General features: G+C 51.5%; 1 protein-coding gene across 1 annotated transcript in view; it reads left to right on the forward strand.

The window, feature by feature from the left end:
- CLEC16A (C-type lectin domain containing 16A) overlaps positions 1-13,280 on the forward strand; it is a 210,612-nt gene that overhangs the window by 33,783 nt on the left and 163,549 nt on the right. The window contains 3 exon segments of the mRNA XM_032604590.1: positions 40-214; positions 1,651-1,704; positions 4,929-5,042. Of these exon segments, the coding sequence (XP_032460481.1) occupies positions 40-214; positions 1,651-1,704; positions 4,929-5,042 (343 nt within the window).

A 13,280-nucleotide genomic window follows, 5' to 3' on the forward strand; every position in this document is an offset into this window, starting at 1 on the left:
CTTTGGCGTCCGGGCTGAGATGGGCGTTTCTCCCGGCAGGCATCGGAATCGGGGGAAGCTGAGTGACCTGGTGGCTGAGCATCTGGACCACCTGCACTATCTCAATGACATCCTGATCATTAACTGCGAGTTCCTCAACGACGTGCTCACGGACCACCTGCTCAACAGGCTCTTCCTGCCGCTCTACGTGTACTCGCTGGAGAACCAGGACAAGGTGGGCCGGGCTGAGGGTCGTCTGTAGGAGGGGAAGAGCAGTCACCCCAATAGGACGGGGCTTTGCAAGGGACCAAGCCTTTGAGCCTGAGGGAGATTCTTTTCAAAGCACGCTGGCTTCCCTTTCCTTTCCTCTTATTTCCTGAGAGGGGGTGGAAGGAGAGGGAGAGAGAGACAGAGTATATGTGTGTGTGTGTGGACTGTAAATGAATGAGAAAAGATTACTGACATCAGAAGGAAATAGGAAACCTCTACAGATTCAGGCTTTTGGTTTCTATGCATCCTTCTCTTGAGGTGTTCCCATCCCTGGTAACTTTTTCGGATAGTTGCCAGAGGTAATTGATTTGGAGAAGATCCAGCCAGCCACAACACTTGCACAGAATGGACAGGAGGGGATGGAGCGCACCTAGGAAAAGATCCCGGGGCAGTGATTGTCCACAGTTACGGCTCGAAGCCCTTGTGGGGATAGAGCCTGTTCAAGTGCACATCCTCGGATGCCCTCTCACTCCTCTCAGGGATGCTGGCTCAGTGGGTCTGGAGTGGACCGGGAACCTGCCCCGCAAGTGATTCTGAGCTGGTGGCTCTTGGTGCCCCCGTGAGAAATGCCACTTCAAGGAGGGGAGACCTTCGGCCAGTACCTCTGAGAGTTAAGGGGCAGAGGCCTTGGCAGGAGGCGGGACAGAGCCAACTGGTTACTCTGCAGGGGCTTCGGCCTCTGCAGATGTGTCCCAAGGAGGTATAGCTTTCTTTTTGGAGATGGGACATGGTGCTTCTTGTTGAAAATAAGTGAATAAAAGAAAATTGCAACCCTAACGAGATCTGCCAGCTGCAGCTCTGGGAGGCAGAGAGAAAACATGGGAATTGGAGTTTTCAGACGTGGGTTTAAACTCTGCCTCTTCCCTTTCCTCATTCTGCGACATTGGATGAGGCAGTCAACCTGCCTGAGCAAAACGGGGGTCTTGAAGATCCTCACAGGGTTGGTAGGAGATGGAGCTTGTTGAAGCCCAGTACAAATGAGGGGCTTCTCGGAGACCAGAGTGCCCCAACTTCTCCCTACCCCTCTCCTGAGAACAGGCCCCCTGGGGCCTCTCCTGCCGGGCTTCGGGCTCTCGGTGCCCAAGCTGGGGGAAATTAACATTCTTGGTAATTTAAGGAGCTAGTTCTTCTCTCGGGTCCAGCCTCTAATCCGTGACTCATGGTGAAAGATTTCTCAGGTGGAAGAATAGCGGCCTTGCAAATGGTATCGGATAGGATTAGGTTGTGAGCTTATTTTGCAGGGTGGGCTTTGCCACCAGGAAAGAAGAATCTTAGGGTCTTGGAGGAAGTCGCGGTGCTGGGCGCTGCTCCTTCAGACAGATGGCTTCTGGCTTCATGGATTTTGTGCTGCTCACATGTGTAACCCAGGTTTCTCTGTCTCTTTCCCCCAACCTTCACCAGGGAGGAGAACGACCGAAAATCAGCCTGCCGGTTTCCCTCTACCTTCTGTCCCAGGTACGTCTGATCATTCACCTGTGTCCCCAGCACACTGGGGATCCTTGGAGTGCTGCTGCCTTTCAGAAATTTCCCAGGCCACATTGCCCCATCTTCTCTCTCTGTGTCCCCCATCTTGAAGTAAAGTAACAACACTGAGTAGAGGTGCTATGTATCTTCGTGGTAGTACTTGGAAATTTAAGGAGAAATAAATCAAACCTGACAAATATGTAGTTGGTTTCTACTATGGGGCCTGAGGTTTCCAAAACAAGCAAGGAGTATTCTAAATACCCTGGAAATGTGGGCTGGGTGGCCCCTGTTCTCAGCCATGTTGAAATAAGCCCCAAACTGCAGGACCCAGTGTGTGTACACACACAGCAACCGTGGCTTAACAAACTTCTACTAATGAGGCTGTTTTTAAAGGCTTTTGTCATGGTTCTAGTTCCCAGATTACCTTATGGAAAGTGTCTTGTAGCAGGCTTAGCACCCAGATTTGTGTCTTGAGCCAATTAGTTTGCCTCCCCCTCTTAAACAAGTGTGTTTCCTTCTCGTAATTATATAATATTTACAAGAAGGGAAAAACTCCATGGTGACCCAGTTACATAACTTTAAAAATATTTTTATTACAAGCAGTCCAGACTCTCGGGCCATCTCATTAGACTGTCAAGTAGCCAGACGTTTGACCAGAGCTCTGTTCCCACTTTTGCAGTGGCCCAGGTATTTATTTGCTTTGCTGAGAGCATGTCCTTCTCACTTGGTCCCTGGGCCGCTTTGAGTTTGAGGCGGCTCTGTCTCCTGTTGGCCTGAGAAGAGAGATGCAGACCCGGCCTCTTCTCAGTGGCCGGGCCAACCAGGATCCGCATGTGGCCAGCTCACGTTGCTCCCAGAGTCTCGTTCTGGGGGCTGTTTGCTCAGAACTGCACGCCGCCTCCTGAATGCCCCTCTGTGCGGTGGAGCTCCGTGCAAGCCCCAGCCCCTCCTGGCAGCGATTTCCGCCACCTCATTACAAATCCGCCAGCTCCTCCTGCTTGGGATTCTGGGAGTCTGGCAGGACCCGAGCAGGCCAGATGCTGAGCCACAGGAATCCCGTGGCAAGCGCCCCCAGGACCCTTCAGCTACTGGTGCACCCCGAGGAGCACGGGGGTCAGGACACACTTTTTCTCCGAGAACCCGTTTTCACCTGCTTTCCTCGTGAAGGACCAGCAGCTCAGGCACCTAATTACTTGTTTCAGTCTCTCACAAAAAGCATTGTCATTGGCGTTCCTCAGCCTGAGTAAAGGGCTCTCGCTCCCCTGCATTTCCATGGAGCTTTATCATCACGTTGCCCGAATGTGTGAAAACCTCGAATTGGGTATAAATCCTTAATTAAACTCTATATCAGAACATCCTTACAAATTATTTTACAAACATCGCTACTAAACCAAGAAAATTCACATTAACGATGTTAATTTGGTGTGATGAGGATGCTGTCCAGCTGAAACTAAACCACCACTGGGGACGAGAGCATGACTCGGACAGGCTGGCCCAGCCTTTCGAGTCTGGCCCACACACGCTTCCACGTACCTTGCAGTGACCGGCCCTCCCCAGGCTTTTCTCCGTCCAGAGCCCAGGAGGGAACGAGCACCATGTGTGTCCACACCGGCCTAGCAGGTGCTCGCTGAATGTTTGTGGACTGAATTCCTTCGTCATCATCATAGGCACCCATGCTTGAATGCCTGCCACAGCCCTGGACATGGGCTAACCCATTTGGTCATATTGTCTATGGTAGCGTTTCTTTGGTGTTTTAGAAACAGGTGTGCTTTTTTTGTTGTTTTTAGGTAGGTATCACATTTGTCTATTCTGCCTGTACCTTTAATCTGAATTGTATTTATTTTTTTGAACAATGTATTCACCCTACTCAAACAGTACAAAATAACATGTAGGGAAAAATCTCCCTCTTACCTCTGTCCCCCACACATCCAGTCCCGCTCCTCAGAGGCAGCCAGTGTTTTAGTTTATGCCTTTCCTTTTTTTTTTACAATATTTTTTTAAATAATTTTTTTTTAAGTTATAAAGTTCAAACAGGTGAAAACCAAGCTGCCTTTCTACTTTTGTTCAGTCTCCTGATTTCTCTTCCCAGAGACAGCTATAGTTACAGGGTCTTCCCGGGTCCTTCCAGAGACGGGGAGAACTCTGCCAGGGATTCTCAACTGGTGGCGATTTCGCCCCACCCTGGGGGACGTATGGCAGTGTCTGAAGATATTTCTGGTTGTCACGCCTGGGGGAAGGGCTGCAGCTGGCATCTAGTGGGTAGAGGCCAGAGATGCTGCCAAATATCCTCCAGTGCACAGGACAGCCCCCCACAGCAAAGATGTATCGCCTGACAGTAGTGCCGAGGATTCGAGACCCTGTTCCCTGTATATATAAGCAAATACAAATGGGCGCACACACCCTCTGATATACAGATGGTCGGTACATCCCACACTGCACTGTGGTACCGTGTTGCCTTTACATTTTAAAAGAAACCAGCAGGTGTGTCTGAGCCAGCTTTGCAAGGCGGTTTTGGTACCCTGATTACCCAAGCCATTCCTCTGAACGCTGGGCAGCAGGGTGGGGTGGCTGGGCCATCCCAGACAGCCCAGCACCTTCTGATGTTGCCTCCTGGCACAACTCGGTCTGTCTCTGGCTTGTGCGGCTTTTCCTCCCCATGGCTTCCACACCTCCCAGTGCTGCCCTGGAATTCTGGTGCGCTCAAACCCACCACAAGGGTCAGAGCTCATTCCAGGATGGGATCTCCGCATAGACATCCTCTGCCAAGTCCTTGATTGGAGCAGGGCTCGCCAGCCCCTTCTTCCATGTAACCCAAAGTGCTGGGCCGGTGCCTCCTAGTCTTATCCTAATTGGATTTGACACTGAAATGCCTGTGGAGAGGAAGGAGGGTGTGGGTTTGGCACTCCCTTCTCACATTGCTCCACTTCAGCCAGATTTGGCTGCAGCTGGCCTGAGGGACTGTCTCGCTTTAATGCACTTCCTTCTGCCGAAGAACAGCCAGCCAAATAGGTAACAGTCTGAAAGAAGGAGGGCCCAACCCTAGAAGGAGAAGAGTATAACTGGTTTCTCCCCAATGTGACCCATTCTTTGGGTTTTGCACCACCAGGATTGCTGCTGAGACTCATGTAGCCCAGCCTTGTTGTTTCAGATCAAGGAAGGAAGAGGTTGAAAGTCTGCACACTTTAATGTGCATCCCATTTTTTCCCCCTCACCAGGTCTTCCTAATTATACATCACGCACCCCTGGTGAACTCATTAGCTGAAGTCATTCTGAACGGCGATCTGTCTGAGACGTACACTCAGCCTGAACAGGATGTTCCGAGAAGCTGTGTAAGTCATTAGTGGGGGACTGTTTTGAGACCCTGATAAAAAGCCATTGCTCATTTTGTTAATGTGTGTTTCTTTAAAACCAGAAACCAACATCCTGCTCATTACAGCACTGGTGAGGCATAAGCTGGTCTGGGATTCAGGGAACCTAATCAGCCTTGACACGCATACCCAGGAGAATCTGGGGTCGGGTACTAAGAGTGGATGTGACTGAGCCTGTGTTATTGAACGTGGAATCGTCCTGTTCTGGGGCCTCGGTTGTGTATCTGTGAGACACTGTTACTGGGTCCGAATGAGAGGATACTTTGTCCGAGGCACCAGCATCTACAGAGGATGGGCAGGGAGCATCTGTGAATGACACGGGCCCCATGAGAGGGTAGTAGGGAGCAGTGGGGACTGTGACAAATTGGAGGGTGTGTATGTCCTTTGTGAGCAGCTGTTGCTCACCCGAGCCTCCAGTTGGTTCTGCAGGAACGTGGATGCCGTATTGCCAGGTTTTCTCATGTTTCTAGAGACACTGGAAAGCTTCTTTTTTAGGCAGACACTCCCAAGTTTTAAATTATCACCAACTGTGGCCTAAACAGCATGTTTGTGGTTTGTGCATGTTTGTGCTCTGCTAAAGGGAAACCCCGATCACCAGGGTGATGACTTCTCCCGAGGCTTTCCCTGCTTGGTCCTGTGTCTTGCCTGCCTTCCCTCCTCCCGTCCTGTTCACACACACACTGAGCTCCAGGCTACCTCAGTCCTGGCCCTGCTTGCTTTTTCCCCAGCGTGCTCTGTGCTTTCTTCCCTCCACACCTGTGCCCTTAACCCTACCCACTGCCTGGAAGGCCCTTGCTCCCGGTTCCTTCTCATTAAAGGTCTTACCTGCTCTGAGCAGGTGTCTTGTCTGTCGTTGGATCTGCTGCAGCGTGGGCGCCACATACACGTCTGAAATGAGAGGTGTTTACACGAAGGCCGTTTCATGAGAGCTCTGTCTCTGCAGCCCGGTTCTCAGTCGGCACGCAGGTGAAGGGGCTGGGCTTACCCTTGGGCAGTTGACTCTGTGGTCATATCTGAGCGAGTGGGTGGAGAGTGATCCTGGAGAGTGATCCCGGAGCGTGAAGGGCCAGCACTGCATGGAGTATAATTACAAGAGGCCCCTGCCCTTCTGGGTTTTCCCATGTACAGTGTCTTGGCCGGGCCACTGTGCTTTTTAAGGCTCATTAGAGCCTCTGAAAAGGTTTCCAGAAACCTTCTGTCCTCATTGGTGGTGGCGTTAGTTCAGCGGAATTGAATAGGGCCTTGTCATGGTTCTCGTCTGGCCTATCCCTTCTTTGCTGCATTCAAGAAGTATTTATTAAGCCCCTTCTTTGGCTCAGGCATCATGCTGTCTCTGGGGATATACAAAACCTAGATAGCCCCTGTCACGCTGGAGCTTTACAGTCCAGCAGGAGACACAGATTTTGATTAAGCTTACAAACAAGTGTACTATCTCAAGTCTTATATGTGCTCTAAAAGGAAGGAGTAGTGTTTGGTGAGAGGATTTAACCTGGAAGTGATGGGGTGACGAGTGATGAATAGGAAGGACTCCCCTAGTGGTCCATGTTGTGACAACACATGGGCTAGAGAATGTGGAGTTGGCTTAGTGTTGATGCAGCTGGAGATATTTGTTTGCAACTTTCCTAAACTCGCTTTTGCTGAATGAATGCAAGTAATGGAACGTTGAGTCAGAAGAATCAGCAGGGCCTCCAGGCAGGGCTGCTGAGGACCCCTCCAGCCAGTGGGTCACCCGGGCAAGTCGTTTTACTCCATTTAGAAAACAGCGAGTGTAGGTCCCACTCGGGAGGGCCGTGGTGAGGATGGGGAGAAGATAGATTTAAAGTGCCCATCAAGTGCTTGACAGGCTGCAGTCTGGCCCTCAGAGCTGCTTGGTTTGGTCTTCACAGTGTTTGAAAGAAAATTTTATGAATCGCCAACTTTAACATTTGGGAAGTTTCACATGAAAGTCCAGATTTCAGGATGGTCTTGAACAGTCAGAAGATCCGGTCCCGGTTGTGCATATGTTCCTGCAGGAAGCTTCTGAGAAGCCGCCCGCATCAGATGAGGCATGTGTCTGCTGTCAGATTTGCCCAGTCTGCCCCCACCCAGCCTGCTGCTAACTCATACTACATTTATGTTAATAACAGACAGGAATGGAGTGGGTTCCTTTGGACTTTGTTTTGTCACATGATTTCCAGAGCCCAAGATAGCTGCTAATAGCTCATTGCAGAATGTCTATAAGACCCTCGCTGCCGAAGTTAGACTTGGTGTTCCAAGAGGTGGACCCAGAGATTGTTGGGGTGCTTGGGTTTGCAGGGTTTTTTCATTGCAATTCATTGACGTGCAGTTGCAGGAAATAATACAGAGAGATCCCTTACCCTTTCCCTAGTTTTCTCCCAGTGGCGACATCTTGCAAAACACTAGTACAGTGTCACAAGCAGGATATTGACATTGATACATGGAGGATTTGCAATTAGAGCAAAAGCAAATTGCAGGAAGTTACTGGTGACCTCTCAGCTTGGGATACCCGCTTTAGTTGAACCCTCTAATTGGTGGGATTGTCTAGGAGATCTGTTCTTTTTCCCAATGGCCTCCCCTTGGGATGAATTCCTGCCTCCGCTGTGATAGATGCATGGCGCTCGTGTGGTGGACACCTGAACTGAAAAGGAGATTCTTTTGAGTGTGGAAGGAATTGCCAGCCCAAGTGAAAGTGTCAGCCTTCTACTTCCGGTTATTGCCTTTCCCTGGGTGCCAAGTCGAAGTTTGTGTATTCTGATGACTGCAGTTGAAATTCGGGAAGAGTTTATCTCATCTAGGACTTGTTTGACAATAGTCCTGGTAAGATTTACCTTCCTTCCCTCTGAGCAAGAACTGTCTCCTATTGTTTCCTGCCTAACTCGGATGTGGTTTGATCATGCTTGTTTTAAGTTTCTTGGTCTTTTTTAACCTACTTTCTCCTTCCCGTAATTTGTAGATAAGTTACTGGTATTGCTTCATTTTACCAGCAGACATTTCACAAAACCAAACCAAAATTGAAGAGAGAGAAGCAGAGGGGAGAGTAGAGTTATTTGAAAAGTCTGTAATTTAGGGTTAAATTGAAAACACATCAGCATGGTTAGATAAATGTCTAATTGAAATTCATCTGTGCATTCAAATCATATGGTTCCTGCTAAGGGATAATTCTTGCTATAATTTTAATGCAGAGCAGATAGTGTTTCTTGTCGGGGGAAGCAGAGTAAGAGAACACTCATTCTGAAACCGCTAACATCTCATTATTTTTGCAAAATGAACATACAGATTAGATTATGGGATATGCATCATTACCTGTAGGTACTTTTTTGTTTTTGAAGGGACTTTTTTCATCCTGGGTTTCTGTGGAATCGCTTCCTTGGTTTTTGCATTCATTCATCCATTCCCTGAGTGGAGATGCACTGGTGCCCAGGCAAGACACGACCCCTGCCCTCACTGGGCTTCCCAGCCCCCCTAGAGGACAGGAGACGGTGTCTTAGAGACGTCTGCGTCGCCTCTGCTGTCCCGGGACTGGCCGGGGATGCTCGGGGGCTCACAGCAGGCACGAATGGCTCAGTGGGTGAACTGGCGGGGGGGTCACAAGGGCTCTTGTGATGTCCTTCGTGACTCTTAGAACCTGACCCTCACATGCCACCTTCTCTTTGCTCAGAGGCACGGTGGGGAGGGAGTGGCAGAGGGGTTGCTTTTGGTGCTGTTCCACATTCTGTCTGGTGCAGTGGACTCTGCAGCCAGGCCGCCTGGCTCCTCGTCTTACTAGGTGTGTCCCCGGGCAGGCTAGTCCACCTCTCCGGGCCTCAGCGTCTCACGTCTCCAGTTAGAATAACAACAGTGGGTTTTCGGAGAGGATTAAATGCAGCAGCGTGATGTGCTTATTCCGAGGTCTGGCAGACATCACGGCCTAAATAGCAGCTGTCAGCTTCAGAAAGGTCTTAGAGTGAAGTAAGTCAGAAAGAGAAAGACAAATACCGTATGCTAACACATATATACGGAATTTAAGAAAAAAAAAATGACATGAAGAGCCTAGGGGTAAGACAGGAATAAAGACACAGACCTACTAGAGAACGGACTTGAGGCTATGGGGAGGGGGAAGGGTAAGCTGTGACAAAGCGAGAGAGAGGCATGGATATATATACACTACCAAATGTAAAATAGATAGCTAGTGGGAAGCAGCCGCATGGCACAGGGAGATCAGTTCGCATAGCACAGGGAGATCAGCTCAGTGCGCCAGGAGGGTGGGAGGGAGGGAGACGTGAGAGGGAAGAGATATGGGAACATATGTATATGTATAACTGATTCACTTTGTTATAAAGCAGAAACTAACACACCATTGTAAAGCAGTTCTACTCCAATAAAGATGTAAGAATAAAAAAAAAAAAAAAGAAAAGAAAGGTCTTAGTTTCTGAGGCTTTGGAACAACCCTGCATCCCCTACTTGGGACCTCCCTTCTTGGGATGGTTAACACAGAGGCACACTTAGTGTGCCCCAAAAGGAGGAGTCCTGTGACCAGACACAAGGGCACAGAGGGTCAAGTGTAGCAGCCATGACAACTACCATGACGACAGCGGTGACGGCACCAGTTGTGAACGTTGCCGTGTAGTGCCAGCAGCTGAGCCTCTGTGTGCAGCTGGGCCTCCGCCTCAGCTGGCCCCAGATTCTACTCTGGAAAGTGCAAACTCTTAGCCAGCCAGCATGCATTTACGTGGTTGGCCGGCTCTGAATTCAGAGTGGGGACAGAATTCTGGGGCAGAATAGGCTTGTTTGTCCCAAAATGAGAACATCTGCTGTCTCTCTATAGGCACCAGTTCAGCCAGTTGGGATGGTCTCCAGGTGATTCTTGGGGGATCCAGAAGGGTGAGCGCATGCTCAAAATGTTAGCCACCGGTTCTCCACGTGACACCTGTCCTTCCTGGGAGCTGGACCCTCTGTTGGCAGAAGATTCTGCTGGGGCGTGGTGTGTGGAGCTGGCAGCTAAGAAAGTAGCAGCCTGGCTTCTCTGCCCTGTGTGTTTGCAGAAGCAGAGAGTTCACCATTGGCTTGGGTCCCCGGGTTGCCAGTGCATGGCAGGCTTTCCAAACCAGGCTTGAATCAGACGGCAGCAGAGGCCCCCGAGAATTGAATGCATCGGGCAGAATAGCCCTCTGCGGCTGGGATTAGAGTTCCCCCATATCTTTCGGTGCCCCTGACCTTACCTGTGACCCCCAGGGTAACCAATGCTGGTTCCAGAGCACACATGTTCTTCTTCCTGAAAGTCGTAATCGGCTTCTGGGAGGGGGTTGATCGGGAACACCAAAGGGAAGAAGTAGACTTGTATAAATCAAGGGCCTTAGCTGGCACAGTTGCAAGCATTCCCACAAAGAACTAGAACTTGTGTGTATTCTCCCTTTTTGCAGGGCCGTTGTGGTCTAGCCCATCATCCCTCAATGGGGTTATAGCTCCCAGGCGCCCCCGCTGCCTGCAGAGCCCCGTGTGTGGCAGCGCTGGCTCGTAGGCCATGGGGGTTTGACAATCAGAGAGAATCCAGGGTGCAGCACGTTCCACGTAGGAACCGTCGCCTCTCCCTCCTCCTGTGTGGAAGCGGGGGGCTGCACAGCTGATGGAAGCCCTGCGGCGTGGAGGCTCACAGAGGCATGGCCTGTAGCCAGGGCCATCGGTGACTGACCTGCAGGGTTGAGGGGCTGGTCCTGGTCCAGGGAACAGAGGAGGGCCAGGGATTCTCGGGATGGCTACAGCCTGGAGGAGCTGACAGGGCAAAACACAGTGGGTAATGCGGGGGTGGGCACGGAGAAGGTTCTGTGACTCAGGCCTGAGCTGGCTTTTCTGTCTGCCCAGCAGCATGACACAGAACGGACTGGGGCAGCCACCAGGCTGGAGACCGCTCAGAGGTGGCTCGGAGGGGCGAGGCAGTGTCACTGAATGGAGACCTCCCCTAGTCTGCATTGAGCCATTGGTGGCTTCTTCCAGGTCTCGCCTGAAATCAGGAAAATCAAGGGTGGGGACAGGAAAAGGAGGCACCCACCACTTCTGCTGTCTGTGCCCTGGGGCTTTGTGAGTTTTTATCAGTGGCCAGGCCCCTTTGGGCATTTGAGGTGGTTTTTTTTTTTGTTTTTTTGTTTTTGCGTATGCGGGCCTCTCACTGTTGTGGCCTCTCCCGTTGCGGAGCACAGGCTCCGGATGCGCAGGCCCAGCGGCCATGGCTCAGGGGCCCAGCCGCTCCGCAGCATGTGGGATCCTCCCAGACCGGGGCACGAACCCGTGTCACCTGCATCGGCAGGCAGACTCTCAACCACCGCGCCACCAGGGAAGCCCGGCATTTGAGTTTTTAAACTAGACTTTGGGTTCCTTGAAGTTGGGACAGCATTATTTATTCATCTGTTTGATACATAATTACTAGGTGTGTACCAGGCAGTGTTCTAGGACTAGAGAGACACCATGAACAAAACAAAGACCCCCTGACTTCCGGGAGCTTCTCTCGTAGTGGGAAGAGAGACAGGAACCATAAAACTATTAATGAACAGCAGAGCATGTTCTGATGTGAGACGAGCTCTGGAAGAGCATCTATAGTGAAGCAGAGGAGGGAGGGGGGCTGTGCTAGGAGGCTTGGGAGGGGTGCACTTCTCCATAGGGTGGCCTCACGGGGAAAGTGACATTAGAGCGTAGATTTTAAGGAATTGAGGGAGCAAGTCATGTAGAAATCTGGGGGGAAGAGCATTTGGGCCAGAAAGAACAGCCAGTGCAAAGGCCCTGAGACGGGTGTGCCTGGTGTGTCAGGACCGGCAAAGAGCAGCGTGGTGAGGCAGAGTGTGGTGGGGGATGAGGCGTGGCGGGGGATGAGACGGGGTGGGGCGGGGTGGGGGGTAACGAGAGTCCGAAGCAGGTGGCGCCTTTCAGGCCATCGGAGGACTCAGGAGTTTATGCTGGGGGAAGTGGGAACATGCTAACCTCAGGGTCCACAGTGTTTGCCATGCAAGACAACTTCAGTTGTCTTGAAATAATGAATCTCAACAGGGACAGCAAGCACCGTATCTCTAAGGAGCAAGGAAATCCCGTCCTGGTCAGGGCCAAAGTCTTCCATCCAGGAAACTGGGTTTTGCTCGGGGGTTGGGGGGGTGCTTCACCTGACAGGAGGCTGGGGGCCGCACATGGGTAAGAATAGGGCCACTCCGGTCACTCACTGCCCAACCTAGGACAAGTCAGCATGGCGGGTGGGTGTAACTCTCATCCTGGAGGACGGATAGTGTGGTTGCCCCCGTGCGCTCTGAGTCCTGGCTGGCCTGAGATTGACTGCCCGCTGACCACTTGCTGCGATGCTCATAACCTCAGGGGACCCCCCCGCCCTGGGAACCTCTAGCCAGGTATGGGGGCAGATTCTTGAAAGCTTCATGAGCAAAGAAAAGAAAGAAACCTGAAAGGGCTTTATTCGGGCCATCGGTATTATTCTGGGTGAAACTTGGACTGTGGGTGGTCCGTCCCTAGCAGGAGCAGCGCCCCTCTGTCAGGCACTGACCGCATGCCAGACTGGTTGGCGTGCTTGCTCTCCCTCCTCCCCCACCTCCTGCCACGGTATTTCAGGAGCACCCACCCATTCCAGGCTGGCACGGTGCTGCCCTCAGGGGCTGCAGGACAAGCAAGATGGACAGATGAGGTCCCTGTCCTGACATCCTGGTGGGGAAACTGACGGTAAACAAGCATGTCAACACAGATTTAAGGTTTGCGTCTGGGAAGACATGGAAAACAGCTTTGGGAGATGACGGTGAGGGAGGTGAGGTGACACCGGATCTGAGGACGAAGGATGAGGAGCTCACCTTGATGAGAGTGGGGTGGTGGTGAGGGTTGGGATGGTCAAGGCACGGAAAAGGGTGGGCCAGAGACGCTGCTGGTTATGAACTGGCTGTCTGGGATCGGAAGAGGGGCCAGAAGGCAAGCAGCGTGCTGGGTCAGCGGGGGAGGGGGACGTGTAAACTTTACAGACGAGGAGCGCGCTCATTCGCCTCCTTTACCAGCTCATTTTAGGCTCCTAATAAGCCACGGAGTGAGGTAGTGTCATCATCACATTCTCTGCATGAGGAAGCCAACGCTACCGTAACAGGGGTTAAGGGGTCATTCTGTCATCCCCCAATTGTGCGGGACTGCACGCCTCCAACCCCAAGTCCCCAGGCTGTTTCTACTTCGTGCTCTTCTGCCACCATCCCC

Source organism: Phocoena sinus, chromosome 15, assembly GCF_008692025.1.
Source record: "Phocoena sinus isolate mPhoSin1 chromosome 15, mPhoSin1.pri, whole genome shotgun sequence".
NCBI lineage: Eukaryota > Metazoa > Chordata > Mammalia > Artiodactyla > Phocoenidae > Phocoena > Phocoena sinus.